Source organism: Trichomonas vaginalis, chromosome II, assembly GCF_026262505.1.
Source record: "Trichomonas vaginalis G3 chromosome II, whole genome shotgun sequence".
In the NCBI taxonomy this organism is placed as follows: domain Eukaryota; phylum Parabasalia; order Trichomonadida; family Trichomonadidae; genus Trichomonas; species Trichomonas vaginalis.
In genome coordinates this window covers 12,701,547-12,715,681 of record NC_067204.1, presented here as the reverse complement: position 1 = coordinate 12,715,681, position 14,135 = coordinate 12,701,547, and the positions used below count along the sequence as shown (strand labels likewise).

General features: G+C 30.1%; 5 protein-coding genes across 5 annotated transcripts, besides 5 other annotated features; 3 read left to right on the top strand and 2 right to left on the bottom strand.

Moving 5' to 3' along the window:
- Positions 1–80: part of a mobile genetic element that runs on past the window's edge.
- Positions 81–405: 325 nt separating this feature from the next.
- Positions 406–1,700: a mobile genetic element.
- A 10-nt stretch (positions 1,701–1,710) lies between these two features.
- Positions 1,711–1,743: a mobile genetic element.
- A 272-nt stretch (positions 1,744–2,015) lies between these two features.
- Positions 2,016–2,972: a mobile genetic element.
- Positions 2,973–4,201: 1,229 nt separating this feature from the next.
- TVAGG3_0534590 (uncharacterized protein) lies at positions 4,202–4,837 on the top strand (the record flags this gene model as incomplete). Its single annotated transcript, XM_001304418.1, has 1 exon — positions 4,221–4,487. The coding sequence occupies one exon, from the start codon at positions 4,221–4,223 to the stop codon at positions 4,485–4,487; it is 267 nt and encodes an 88-aa protein (XP_001304419.1).
- A 183-nt stretch (positions 4,838–5,020) lies between these two features.
- Positions 5,021–6,215: a mobile genetic element.
- A 953-nt stretch (positions 6,216–7,168) lies between these two features.
- Positions 7,169–8,104, top strand: TVAGG3_0534570 (uncharacterized protein; the record flags this gene model as incomplete). The annotated part of the gene is made up of 1 exon (XM_001304417.1): positions 7,229–8,062. The coding sequence occupies one exon, from the start codon at positions 7,229–7,231 to the stop codon at positions 8,060–8,062; it is 834 nt and encodes a 277-aa protein (XP_001304418.1).
- Positions 8,105–8,122: 18 nt separating this feature from the next.
- TVAGG3_0534560 (mucolipin family) lies at positions 8,123–9,556 on the bottom strand (the record flags this gene model as incomplete). The annotated part of the gene is made up of 1 exon (XM_001304416.1): positions 8,123–9,556. The coding sequence occupies one exon, from the start codon at positions 9,554–9,556 to the stop codon at positions 8,123–8,125; it is 1,434 nt and encodes a 477-aa protein (XP_001304417.1).
- Positions 9,557–10,182: 626 nt separating this feature from the next.
- TVAGG3_0534550 (uncharacterized protein) lies at positions 10,183–11,016 on the top strand (the record flags this gene model as incomplete). The annotated part of the gene is made up of 1 exon (XM_001304415.1): positions 10,183–11,016. The coding sequence occupies one exon, from the start codon at positions 10,183–10,185 to the stop codon at positions 11,014–11,016; it is 834 nt and encodes a 277-aa protein (XP_001304416.1).
- Positions 11,017–11,261: 245 nt separating this feature from the next.
- TVAGG3_0534540 (ankyrin repeat, PH and SEC7 domain containing protein SECG-related family) lies at positions 11,262–14,081 on the bottom strand (the record flags this gene model as incomplete). The annotated part of the gene is made up of 1 exon (XM_001304414.2): positions 11,262–13,925. One exon carries the CDS (start codon positions 13,923–13,925, stop codon positions 11,262–11,264), a length of 2,664 nt encoding a protein of 887 aa, XP_001304415.1.
- Between the last annotated feature and the right edge of the window lie 54 nt (positions 14,082–14,135).

The window sequence follows — 14,135 nt, the reverse complement described above, 5'->3', positions numbered from 1 at the left end:
AATTTTCCTATGGAAGAATACATTAAATCATTTTATCGGAAGGCATGAAAATTGCCTTCACGAAAAAGACAATATCATAAGACAAATTACGGAAAGTGAACTCAAACAAAAAGTGACACAATGCATTTGCCAACCAAATAACTTTACAAAGCAAAAACTTAAATTACTTGTCAAGCTTACTATTCTTATTTTAACAATTAAAAAATTAAATTTTATTTTTTATTTAAAAAAATCATCTTATATCATCTGATATATATATATAACAGCATTAATATTTCAATGATTCACAAATCAACTTTTTCATTATTTTAAATAATTATAGAATATATACCGACTTTTTGTACATAAATATTTTTAGATTCAATAATGATTTACGGTTTTTTTCAAAACTTATAATTTTCAAAATGAGTGGTAGAATCTTCGATTTAATTGATTTAGAATGGTTAAATCAAGCTAATCAACAAATTCAAAGCGGTATTAACGTCGAAACCGTTCTCCAAAATGTCCCTTTAACAGATGGAAGAATTCTTCCCACAATATCACATAAAACTTTTAAAAACGCTCTTAATTTTAATCAAATTGAAATTCCAAAATTACGTACAGGTCCAAAACCAAAAGATCCACCACAAGAATTAATAAATACTGTCCAAAATTTACATAATAAAGTTCAAAAAATAGGAATTTCCCGGGCTTTCGGCCGAATTATAACAGATCGTCAAATGATACTTGAATCGCAAATGCAAAATCAACAAAATATTCAAATTCATTTTCCAATTCCACAATTGTCTCAACGGAATCAAAATTCAGAGTTTGATTACAGTTCTCCTGACATTTCAAGTTCATCTGAACAGTTATCATCAGAAATCTCTTCAAATTCCGACGATTCATCAGCCGAAGAATTATTTTCATCAAGTCCAAATTCAATTGATACAGAATCGGATATAAATTCAGAAGATGACCCATATTCAATACGCACAAATACAACTTCAACATTTGAAAAAACTACAGATTATTTTGACCGTAAATTATTGAACATTCAATTTTCCGAAAGAACTGTTAATAAATGTTTCAAACTTCTCAATCTTGCACAACCGCCAAAAAATTCAAAGGCAAAAGGTCAAACAAAATACGAAGCTTTTTACGTTAATGAAATATGGCATGTAGATATTCACTTTTTAAATCATCGCCAAGGTGAATATCTATATGCCGTTATTGACGATAAATCACGAAAAATTTTGGCTTGGTCACATCTCGAAACTAAAGAAGCGGCACAAACAAGTCGTGTCATTCAACAATGTTTCGATGTATATGGCAAACCGTTTGCCATATGGAGTGACAATGGGCTTGAAAACTACGGTGTTTTCAAAAATTTATTAAAAAATGCAAACGTCGAATCAATCACGATAATACCACACTGCCCTTACATGAATGGCAAAATCGAAAGATTTTGGCAGAATATTCAAGTTGATGAGGTAGCTTGGGATCAAATTCAAAATTTAATCGAAAATTATAACGCAACACCACATACACAGTTACCAAAAAATCCAGAAATACATACCTGGTTTACACCAAACAAATTTTATGATATCAGCGAAAAATATGATACCACCAAAGAACCCCTTTGGAAAGTTGATGGAGAAATTAAGGATTTGAGGATTTCTCTTCAACATTTCCGCGAGAGGAGAGCCAATCAAAGAAATTAATTCGGTAATATTTTAAAATCGAAAATAAAATCTAATTTTTAACACAAATTAACAATATCGATTACATCTTCTTACTAAGCTCAGTCAGATTAATAAGAATAAACACTTACTTTTTAAAACATTTACATATTTTTTTTCTTCGTTACAGAGATACGCAAGTTGCAGAAGAAGCAGCAACTGTAGTACAGTAATTTGACACTCCGAAATCGAACATTAGTGACTTTGAGTAGATTTTGAATTTAATATAGATCTTGATTTTTAATAACCATCATAGCAAGAGCTAGTTGGTGAATGGTATCCGCGAATTTCGGCTTGAAAGTTGGGAAACTTTGTCCGAATGTTAAACTATTCGGACAAAGTTTCCCGCTGTTTGCGAAGGAATTGTTGGCTATGATGTACTGATTCATGATCAGCATCATAGCCAACAATTCCTTATACAAAGTTCAAAAACTTGGGTGCAATCAGAACTGATTGCACCCAAGTTTTTGAACTTTCTCGAGGAATGAAAGGGTAAGAGGTATACATTATGAATATATACCTCTTACCCTTCCATTCCCTCTCTGACAGCGGGAAACTTTGTCTGAATGTTAAACTATTCAGACAAAGTTTCCCGCTGTTTGCGAAGGAATTGTTGGCTATGATGTACTGATTCATGATCAGTGCATCATAGCCAACAATTCCTTATACAAAGTTCAAAAACTTGGGTGCAATCAGAACTGATTGCACCCAAGTTTTTGAACTTTCTCGAGGGAATGAAAGGGTAAGAGGTATACATTATGAATATATACCTCTTACCCTTCCATTCCCTCTCTGACAGCGGGAAACTTTGTCTGAATGTTAAACTATTCAGACAAAGTTTCCCGCTGTTTGCGAAGGAATTGTTGGCTATGATGTACTGATTCATGATCAGTACATCATAGCCAACAATTCCTTATACAAAGTTCAAAAACTTGGGTGCAATCAGAACTGATTGCACCCAAGTTTTTGAACTTTCTCGAGGGAATGAAAGGGTAAGAGGTATACATTATGAATATATACCTCTTACCCTTCCATTCCCTCTCTGACAGCGGGAAACTTTGTCTGAATGTTAAACTATTCAGACAAAGTTTCCCGCTGTTTGCGAAGGAATTGTTGGCTATGATGTACTGATTCATGATCAGTACATCATAGCCAACAATTCCTTATACAAAGTTCAAAAACTTGGGTGCAATCAGAACTGATTGCACCCAAGTTTTTGAACTTTCTCGAGGGAATGAAAGGTAAGAGATATCCATTTCCTTTCACCTTCGTTCTCAATAATTAACTTATAAATTTTTTAAAGCAAAAAAAGTCTGATTTTTTTTGACAAGTAAATATATAGGGAATTTATCCGACCAAATAAGTGTCACTTTTTCGGTTCACCTCACTTTCCGTAACTCGTCTTACAACAACAAAGAATATCCTGTGTTTCAGCCACTTACAAAACCTGTAATGCATGAAAAATAGCGTGACTTCATTTTTGACAGTTTACAAATGTAAAGTGTTGCATCCTTAAAAACTTGGAAATATATACATTCATGAATTATCTTGTATATTAATTGAAAATCCATAAAACCCTAACAATATTTTTCTTAAAAAAAACTATAAAAATATAAATAAAATTAATCGTTAAATAAAAATATTTGATATTAGAATTTTATTGGAAAAATAAAAAACTTAATATTTTAAAGAAATACTTAAATACTTGAATGTTTTAACTTTTACATTATCATATAGACTCTCAAATTATTAGCCATTTTGGCTGAGAACTATGGTCTGCGAGGTACATAGATAAAATCAGTACCTCGCAGACTATAGTTCTCTATATGGCGCCGAAAATTTTTGGTGAAATGTCGTCGCATTTCACCAAAAATTTTCGGCGCCATAGGAAGAATTGGAGGGTGTGAGATACTATTACATGCTATAGTACTCACACCCTCCAACTCCCAATCAAAATCGCAAAAATTTGCTACTTATCTTCAGATTACCTCCCATTATAAAATATATCATTGCTATCTCATCGTACTATATTTCCACCCTATTGTATTTAAAAATATAAAATTTTTTGATAATATTTTTTTATATCTTGAATTTTCAAACAATATATTCACAGATAATATAATGGGAAATCTATCTCAACCTAGCCTTAAAGTACCAAACTCCTGCTTGCATTCTCACTCACAAATATTAAACATCCATCTCCAAAAAACTAAATTCTTCACAATTTTTTTAAAATTGAGAACATAAAAAACGTATGCATTCAATAATTTAAGATACTAACAAATATTAAAAACTTCAAAATATCAGATATTAACGTTTTTCAATTAAAAAAATATCATTTTGCTTTTCAATTCGAACATAAATCTTAAATATTTTTAATTAATATCTGATTTACAGCATTATTATCCATTTATAAATCTGACAAATAAATGACAAAACCATCAGAAATAGTGTCACTTTTGTCAAAAGTGAAGTCACGCTATTTTTCATGCACAACAAATGCGTACGGCTGTTACAATTTTACAAAAAAACGAAGGAGAGAAATGCAAACAAGAAATATACAATCGTGTCAATAATTACCAAATATCTCCTTCAATCCGCGAACTCCAAAAACTTGAATATGAGAAAAATAAATCCAGAAATCAAAAGAAAGCTACACCAGAAACAAGAAAAGAGATCAACAAGGCAAGAAATGCAAAAAGATTTCCTAAGGATAACCCTACAGGTGATTACAGAGGAGGAAAGTGGACCCCACAAGATATCTAATTTTCAAATTTGAAATAAACACATATTTTCTTTGTATTTGAAAATATTTTTATATTATAAGATTTTTGAACCTATAAGTAGCATGACAAAAATTATATAATTTGCTCCTTTTTTATTTTAGTATACAAATATCCCATTTGTTATATGTTCGGTATATATATGATGATATTGTAATCAATTATGCTTAATGAAGCTTTATCCCGTGAACCCCTCATATTATTGGAAAATAAATAGCGAAAACATGTAGATCTGCTATGTTCTCAAGTGTATGCTGATTTTTGGATTATTTCATGAAAACTAATGGCGGGATATCTTGCATTATTTAAAAAAATTGAACTATGCAAAAATAAATAGTATTATATTTTTTCTCATGAAATGCTATTATGAGACAACCATAAAAAACCATATGTTGTATTTTTATAATTTGATTGATTTTTTTTTACCATTTCATTAATCTTTTATGAATAATAAGTGCAAACTCATAAATGAATAACTTAATAGTAGAAATGAATTATCTGATATAAATCTCACATGGCAAACCCAAATTTTAGCTAAAAGTGACAGGAAAAAAAAAACGTTTAGTATTAAAAAAAAGACCGATGAGAGCTTCGTTCGAAATATAGAGGGAACTGAGAATGCGCAACCATTCTCAGGGAATATTGGATGCTATTCCCGTTCCCTCTGTATGGAAAATTGAGGTTTTCAAAGGGAGTTAAAATAATATCAAATTTATACTAATTTACTTCAAAATACAAAAGTATTTGACAGCTAAAATTAGTTACTTTAGCAAGCCTATCAATACCCTTTTACGATTATTGTTACTTTTTCGAAATAAAAGTAAAAACAAATTTATACTAATTTATTTCAAAATACAAAAGTATTTGACAGCTAAAATTAGTTACTTTAGCAAGCCTATCAATACCCTTTTACGATTATTGCTACTTTTTCGAAATAAAAGTAAAAACAAATTTATACTAATTTATTTCAAAATACAAAAGTATTTGACAGCTAAAATTAGTTACTTTAGCAAGCCTATCAATACCCTTTTACGATTATTGCTACTTTTTCGAAATAAAATAAATTTATTATCAAAAACCTTTTTTTTCTTAGTAAAAATAAAAATGTTATTTTATATCAAGTTTTTATTCATAAATTTTTATAATGTTGTATAAATTTCATTAAAATTTACGTACATATTAAGGTACTTATCTTCTACATATATAATCTTCATTAGATATATACATGATAAATAAAATTCATAAAACATTAAAAATCAAAAAATTAGATGAACCTTGGCAATTAAACTTTATTAAATAATAGTTGTTTATAAATTATATTATATTATTATTTAATATTATTTTGATAATGAAGATTTTATTTTGCAATAATATAAACGAAATTTTTTACCTTATGAACTTTTGATGGAAATATGCAAATTTAAAATAATAAAGAAAGCCGCGAGCGAAGCGATCGGCTTAGTTCGAAGATTTTGATTCAAATCTTTGCTGATCTGTAATTCGCGGAAGCCGCGAGCGACTCGAGCGGCTTAGGTCTAAGATTTTGATTCAAATCTTTGCTTATATTCCTTAAATTCTTTATGAAACTCGCAACAGTTCCATAAAAAATTTTAAATTCTAAACTGTCGAAATTACCGATCGGTAATCACACCCTTCACGGGTGTGTCGCTTTTTACAGGCGTGTCACTTTTAGCTAAAATTACCCCTACTCAATCTCACATTTTGTCCATCAGAAATACTTTAATTGCATACGCATAACTATTAGTAATACGTCTGGAGTGTCAATTAATAACAATCCCACAACAAGTAAAATTCAGATTTTTATTAAACTTATTTTTTCCTAAAAGTTTTCTCAAATTACTATATATACATATATGGATAAAATAATAGTAATATTGTAAAAAATTAGATAATTTTTTTTATTTGAGAACCTCTCAAAAGTTCATTCAATTTATCAATTGTTTCAGTTTGATGTATATTCATTTCTGGAGCCTAAAACTTTAGCAATCATGACAATATCATATTCTCTTTCTAACTACGCAATGTAAGGGTATCCAATCTTCGTTAATAATATTAAGAAATCTCTGAATTACATGTTAATGTCTTTTACAAAGTGTTACTCAATGAAAAAAGCCCTGGGATTTTAAAATTTTCAATTAGGATTTAGCAAATGAGTTCCAAAAAGATAACCTGTCGATGGAATTCTTTAGAAATTTTCATTAATGAGTTTAAACTGTTATTGAAAGATATTGAACAATTTTGATAAATTGGTTTTATTGAACAGGCAAATAAAAATTGGTCCAATTAACTTAAGGTATGATGAAATAACTATTGATATAGAATAAATCTGAATGGTTTCAATTTGAATACATTAAACATTCCTGATCTCCGAACATTTTCCATGAAAATAATAATGTAGCATGATGGATAAGGATGTCAATTTGGAAGAAAAGTGAGAAAATTCCTAAAATGCTAAAAATGAATTTTCCAAACGTACTTTTTTATCTCATTTTTTTGATTTTGAAAAAAAATTTGGAGAGAAGAACTTTTCCATGAATCCTGCGCGTCTCACTTTTTAAATTTTCCAAATGGAAAATTATATTCTCCAAAAGTGAAAACAATTTTCCAAATTGACTTCCTTATGATGGATATTTGATTTTCATAATCAGGTTAATGCTTACATTTCTGAAAAATTTACATTTTACATTTGTCACCTTTCAAAAAATGAGCAACGAAAGTTTGTCTCCAGATGCCGATTTCATGCGCCGTGCATGCTGCATCTTCGGCTATCTCTTCGATCCACAGATTTCTCCATACCCATGCACATCTTGCAATGATCCAGATGCTGAATACACCGAAAATTTGCCAGACTTTGAAGAATCATTGAATGACTACTTACTTAGAGAAGTTCACCAAGCTGACTTAGAAGCTCGTGAAACAATCCTCAATGAGCTTGATCAAAAGGAAGTCAAGATGCAAGAGTCATTTGATAATGTTACAGAAGATACAATCCAGATCGGAACTCGTCTTGCTTCACGTACATCTTCCGGAACAACACAAGAATTCGAAATGGCAAAGCGTCTCGCAGAAAATACTGTCAAGCGCCAGCAAAGACAAGCAGAGAGAAGACACGCTGATCTTGAGAGGAAGAGGAAGGCTAAAGAACAATCCGTTCGCCAGTTCCAGGCTGAAATCAAGTCAGAAATTGAATATAAGAAGAAGATGCAACAGGAAGAACTTAAGGCCAAGCAAGTTTATGGAGCTGCTCGTGCCCAAGAACTTATCAGGAAGAAAGAAGAACGCGAAAAGAAGAGAGAAGAAGAAATCAGAAAACAAGAAGAAGCTATGCGTACAGTCGAAACAATTTCCATCAAATCTCGTTCATTACGTATTACAGAAGAGGATTTACAGGCTGAAGAAGAGAAACAAAAGATGGATCCACAGGCCAAACGCCAGAGGATGAAAGAAATCTCACAACAGATCAGACAAAAGAACAAGGATACAGCAGAAAAGAATCCAGGAAAGCCACTGAACCAGCACAGGAAAATGTTCAGATAAATTTTTTAAAAAATTTATTTTTTTTCCAACTCTAAATACAAAACATATCATTTATATTACTTATTCGTTTCGACGATTTTGCTTATTCGCTCTTTCAGTCATAAGAGAATCCAATGTGACTTCAACAACTGAAATAATGACATTAATAATCATTCCACCAGTCATATTCGTCCAAGCGAAGATATAAAAGTTAATAATCCAATCAGGAAGAACTCCAGCATCTTTCACCAGTTCTTCGGTATCCATAACAATATCACAATGGAATATAGAGAAAAGAACCTTGATTGTTCTTAAAAATCCTTTGAATACATTGCAAAAATATCCAAAGAAGGCAATTCCTACGAAAACAAAACCTAAATAGATAGGAGTAAATCCTAAAAACAATGATGATGATTGTCCCAATGATCGAACTGCCAATCTTGCGACGAGCCACAAATCATCTTTCATTTTCAGGTATCTGAACAATCCGAAAGAATGGATAAATGCTGCTACACCTAATAAGAATAAAAGCCATCTTTGATATCCAAAATTTGGATCTAAAATTAATAAATATATCAATATAGTGATAAGAGTTAATGATTGATAGAAGAGATTGAAAATTTCCCATCCATCAACCTTACGAAGAACAGCTCTGTAAAAAGTTAAGTAGTTTCTCGTGGAATAAACGGAAGCATTTTTGAAAAATACAATAAAACGAGAAATCGTAAACAACAATGCAAAAGTATCAACAATAAAAATGCCTACAGCAAAGATTTCTGTCCTAAATGCATAATCAATTGGATTTGTTCCAATAAGCTTTGTTACTGTATTTTTAAGCTTAGAGCGTAATTCAATAACACCAAGTTGATCTACATCCAGAAAAATCATAGAATATTTAACTGTAATAAAAGTCATCATTGAATCTGACGTAATTTCTTTGATAACATAGTCAACATCCAAAACTAATTTTTCAAATTGTTTGGAATTGGCAGCGCGAGTAGCCACAGATGATATATTTGTGACGTTTTCAGGCGAATAATCGAATGTTTGAACATTTTTGCCTGTTTCGTAAAGCGAAACCGTTAAATTTGAACTTCTTTCAAAGTCTAATTGAGATGGAAATGAGTCAACAAATGTAAAAAAACTTTGTGAAACATTTTGAACTATTTCGATGAAAGTTTTTTTGAAATAAATATATGTTAGCCCATCATCATCCTCATCTGTCTCGCCAAGAAAGTAATTATCGAAAATAAGACCGAAATTATGAAAATTCGACATTTTTGTGGACTGAAATGTAAGTGCAAATAATACATAGAGCAATACGATGAATATATCAAATAAGGTATTCCATGGAACAATGTAATCGTATTTCCATACATCAAAATTGATATCTGGCTTTCCGAATTGTTCTCTATTTTTCACCATGGATCTTAGAAGTCTGACCCCAGTCTCTGTCTTGCTTCCTAAAAGTTTTGCTGAGTCCGTATACTTCGAATACTTGATAGAGCGATCCATTTATTCGATTTTTTGAATTCCAATTCAAATCATTGTGAGAAGGTGTGGTCATAAAAATTAGATATTATATTCTACATATATTTAACTATCGATTCTAATTTCGACGAAAGGGGTTTTGTCTCAAATGACAATCATTTGCCAGAATTTTATCGTTAGTTTTAAATAAATGATTGTATTAATATAATATTATTAAATTAATTAAATGTTGAATTTTATTTCCATTCAATTCTTATCGTAAAAATTGAAATGGTTTATTGCTTCCCATTTTTTTGTGCACAAAGAATAGAAATAGGCTATAATAAATTAATTTTATCAAATTCAATAGCGTATATCTTCAATAATTGAAGTCGATTTTATGCCGAATAACTTTTCAAATTCTCCAATAAGTCTGCATCTGATTTCCTATATTCAAAATACATTATCTATAACCATGTCCAACATTATTTGATAAGTTCTGCTTTGATTATACTCTTGAGTAGATTTCTATTTTTCTATTTGATTTTTAAATAGACTCATGGCATACGCAACTCAAAAACTTGTTTGTTGCCCTCAATCATTCACCAAATTTCAAGATAAGAAGTATAAACATAGTTTGCATAATTTATAGGTGTACGTTTATTATTTAAATGTCAACGAGGCGAAGTTCTAATATGTCTAAAAGCTCACAATATTCATCAAACGAATTTCCAGGGTATGGTGAAAACGTATTCCAATCAATTTTGGATTCAAGAGTTCGCCAAATGCTTGCAATAACTATTCCATCTGATGAGGATCAAATAAAAATATTAAAGGAAATCATTAATATAAAATCAACTCCGAGGAAACTTACAACGTTTTTTGATTTCTTAATTGGACAAATAACGGCATTAACAATGGAGAATTTTCAGTTTAAATCGGATATTTCTCGAATCCAAGGACAAAATCTCGAAAACATAAAAGACAAAGATAGCCAAATTAATTCATTCAATGAAAGAATTAATAATATTGCTGAAATACTTGGTGTTAAAGACAATTTAATTGAGAAGAAGCTCAATTCCCTTATGAAGAATTCAAACAAACCAAAAGAACCTTCTAATACAGACTATATTTCATCTTGTCAATTATTAGATGCCCAAGAAGGACATCTTTGCAAGGAGATTGAAAAGATGTTAGCAGAATCAGATAGAATTCATCGTAAGTTATCGCAAGATCGTAATCTTCTTGTTAGACAGAATGAAGAAATCAGACGACTTCAAGATCTATTAGATCCTGATGAAAAGAATGAGAAATCAGAAAGTAGCGATACTGAATCCGAAACATCTGATCCAGAACTCAAAAAACACACAGAAAAAATTGATGATTTGATTTCTATTGTAAACCAAATAACCAAACAAGCGGATAGGCTTAGTTCATTATATTCAAATCCAAACGAATGTACTTCGTATCATTCTCATTCCAAAAAGAAGAGACAGTATTTATGAAGAATATTTTTCTTGTTAAACTATTTTGTTAGATTTTCCTTCAACACTATTGAATATTTTACTGAACATTTTGTTTTTAAAAGTCTTGCGAATCTTCAGCACAAAATAAATTTTATTGAAAAGCTTGACATTATTTATTCTTCATAATATATCATCAATTCATCTTGTACATATCCCATGATAATACAGCAAGCTGAATTATTGAAGTAAAATTCTAATTTCAAAAATGATAAATTATAATATGTTTAAAAAAACGAATTACTGAAAAAACTGCCTTTTGATTGCTTAGTATCATGGTTCAATCTTTCCAAATAAAGAAGTGGAGTATTTCCATTGATATCTTTTGCTTCAACATCTGCATCAAATTTCAGGAGTTCGTAAATCATTTTCTTATTATATAATTGGGCAGCATAATGAAGAGGAGTTTTATTTTCGTTGTCTTTTGAGTTAATATCCGCACCATTAGATGCCAAAATGTTTACCATCGATTTCTTGTTTTTAGAGACTGCAAGATGAAGGGGGGTTTGACCATTTTTATTTTTTGCATTTATATCTACCTGAACTTGGTCTATTAATTGTTTTACCAAATATGGATTATCAATAAGTACCGCATAATGAAGTGGTGTATTCCCTAAAATATCATCTTTTGCATTCACATCTGCACCACTCAAAATTAGGTTATTTATCATAATATCCAATTCATTAATCACTGCATAATGAAGTGCCGTGCTTCCAAATTTATTTTCTTTTGCATCGATATCTGCACCAAGTAATACTAAAAGCTCTACCATTTCAGGTAATTCTTTAACAACTGCAAAATATAAAGCCGTTTGACCATTTTTATCTTTGGAATTTATATCAATACCAAGTTGAACAAAATAATCTACTAATTCTCCAACATCATATTCAACTGCATAATGAAGAATGGTTTTATTTTCATTATCTTTTACATTGACATCAGCACCATTTGAAATTAAAAATTCTACTATTTCTTCTCTCATTTTTTCAATTGCATAGTGAAGAATAGTTTTATTTTCATTATCTTTTGAATTTAAATCAGCACCATTTGAAACTAAAAGTCTAACTATAAGGTCTTGATCGTTTTCAATTGCATAATGAATGGCCGTTTTATTGTCATTATCTTTTGCATTGACATCAATACCATGTGAAATTAGAGGCTCTATTATTACCCAATTATCGTTTTCAACTGCATAATGAAGAAAAGATTTATTTTCATCATCCATGAATTTAATTTCAGCACCATTTGAAATTAGAAGCTCTATTATTTCTTTATTATGAATTCTAGTAGCATAATGAAGAATGGTTTTATTTTGACTATCTTTTGCATTGACATCAGCACCATTTGAAATTAAAAGATCTACTATTTCCGTATTACTGTTTGCAATTGTATAATAAAGTGCAGATTTATTATCATTATCTTTTGCATTGACTTCAACACCGAGCGATATTAAATAATTAACCATTTCTTTTAGATCATTAATAACTGCATGATGAAGAACAGTTTTATTTTTGTTATCTTTTATTTTGATATCAACACCATGTGTAGCAAAAAATTCTACAATTTTTACATTATTGCTTTCAATTGCAAATTGCAGAATACTTTTTTTCCCATTATTTGCCAAAGTTATATCAGCTACATATGGAAGCAAGAGTTCCACTATTTCTTCATTATCATTTTCAATTGCATAATGCATAGCAGATTTATTATAGCAATCTTGTGCAATTATATCAACTCCGCGTGTAATAAGAAGTTCCACTATTTTAAGTGAGTGATGAATTGATGCATAATGAAGAGGTAATCTATATTGATTATCTCTTGAATTGATATCAGCACCATGTAAGATAAGAAACTCTACCAAATCTTTATTTGCATTATAACAAGTTGCAGCGTGATGAAGCGGCATTTTATTATCATTATCTTTTGCATTAATCTTTGAACCATTTGAAATTAGAAATTCGGCAATTTCTTTACAGTTAATTTTTGATGCTATGTGGAGAGCGGATTCTCCAAGATTATTAGTTGCGTTAACATCAAAACCCTTCAATACGATAAAATTCATTATCTCGATATTTCGACTTCTTGCTGCAGAGTGAAGTACCGTTTCTCCGTATTTATCTTTTGAACTGATTTTTGCTCTATGTTTAAGCAAATATTTACAGAGATCTAGATCATTGAACAAAGGCGAATTAGCAAAGCAGCTTCCAATATCTTTTGTTTTTTCTAAATATATAAAAAAGGCCTGAAGATTTTTGTATTTAACACAATCTTCTAAATTGATTTCTATTGAGTATTCATTCATCAAAAATGTGACAAAATCGATATTGTGAGAAATGATTGCATTTTTCATGCACCGATCATTAGGCTGTATTTTTTTCAAGCATTCATTCATGATTTCTGGATTTCCACCTAAAAATGATAATTCAAGACAAACTTGAGTGATTTCAGATTTGAATTCTGTGCGTAGAAACTTGAAACAATCAACAGCTCCATGATAACAACATAATTCAAGTAAAGAATATACATTTAATGAAATAGGATATAAACTATTATAATGCCAATCTCTTCTGTGGTATTTAATAACGTTAGGTGTAAGACTTTGTGCTTTGTCGAATCCTTGACTTTGAGTTATTGCTATAAATGATTTTATGTCATCATATAAAATTGCTCTGTTTATCGTGTATTTTTCTAAAATATGATGATTTAATGAATCTTGTAAATACACAAATTCCCATATACCATCATTATCTAAAACTAATCCATATTCTTCGTTAAACAAAAAATTAAATATGGATGAAACACCTTGAACTTGTTTTACGTTATATTCTTCGCAAATCATTTTTGAAAGTAGTAAATATGATTTTAGATAACCAATATTATAAAACATCATGCCCGATATGCATCTAATAATTTCTTCAGGATGTAAAATCTGTTTATCAAACAAATTTGTCTTAATCAATTTGAAAAGCTTGGCGATCTCCTCTTCTTTTCTAGTTTTAAGCTGAAACAGTGCATTAAACGCATCGATGTAACTCCCAAACAGATCAATAAACTCATTGTATTGCAATGGGCGAGTTATGAATTTAAACATTATGAAAAT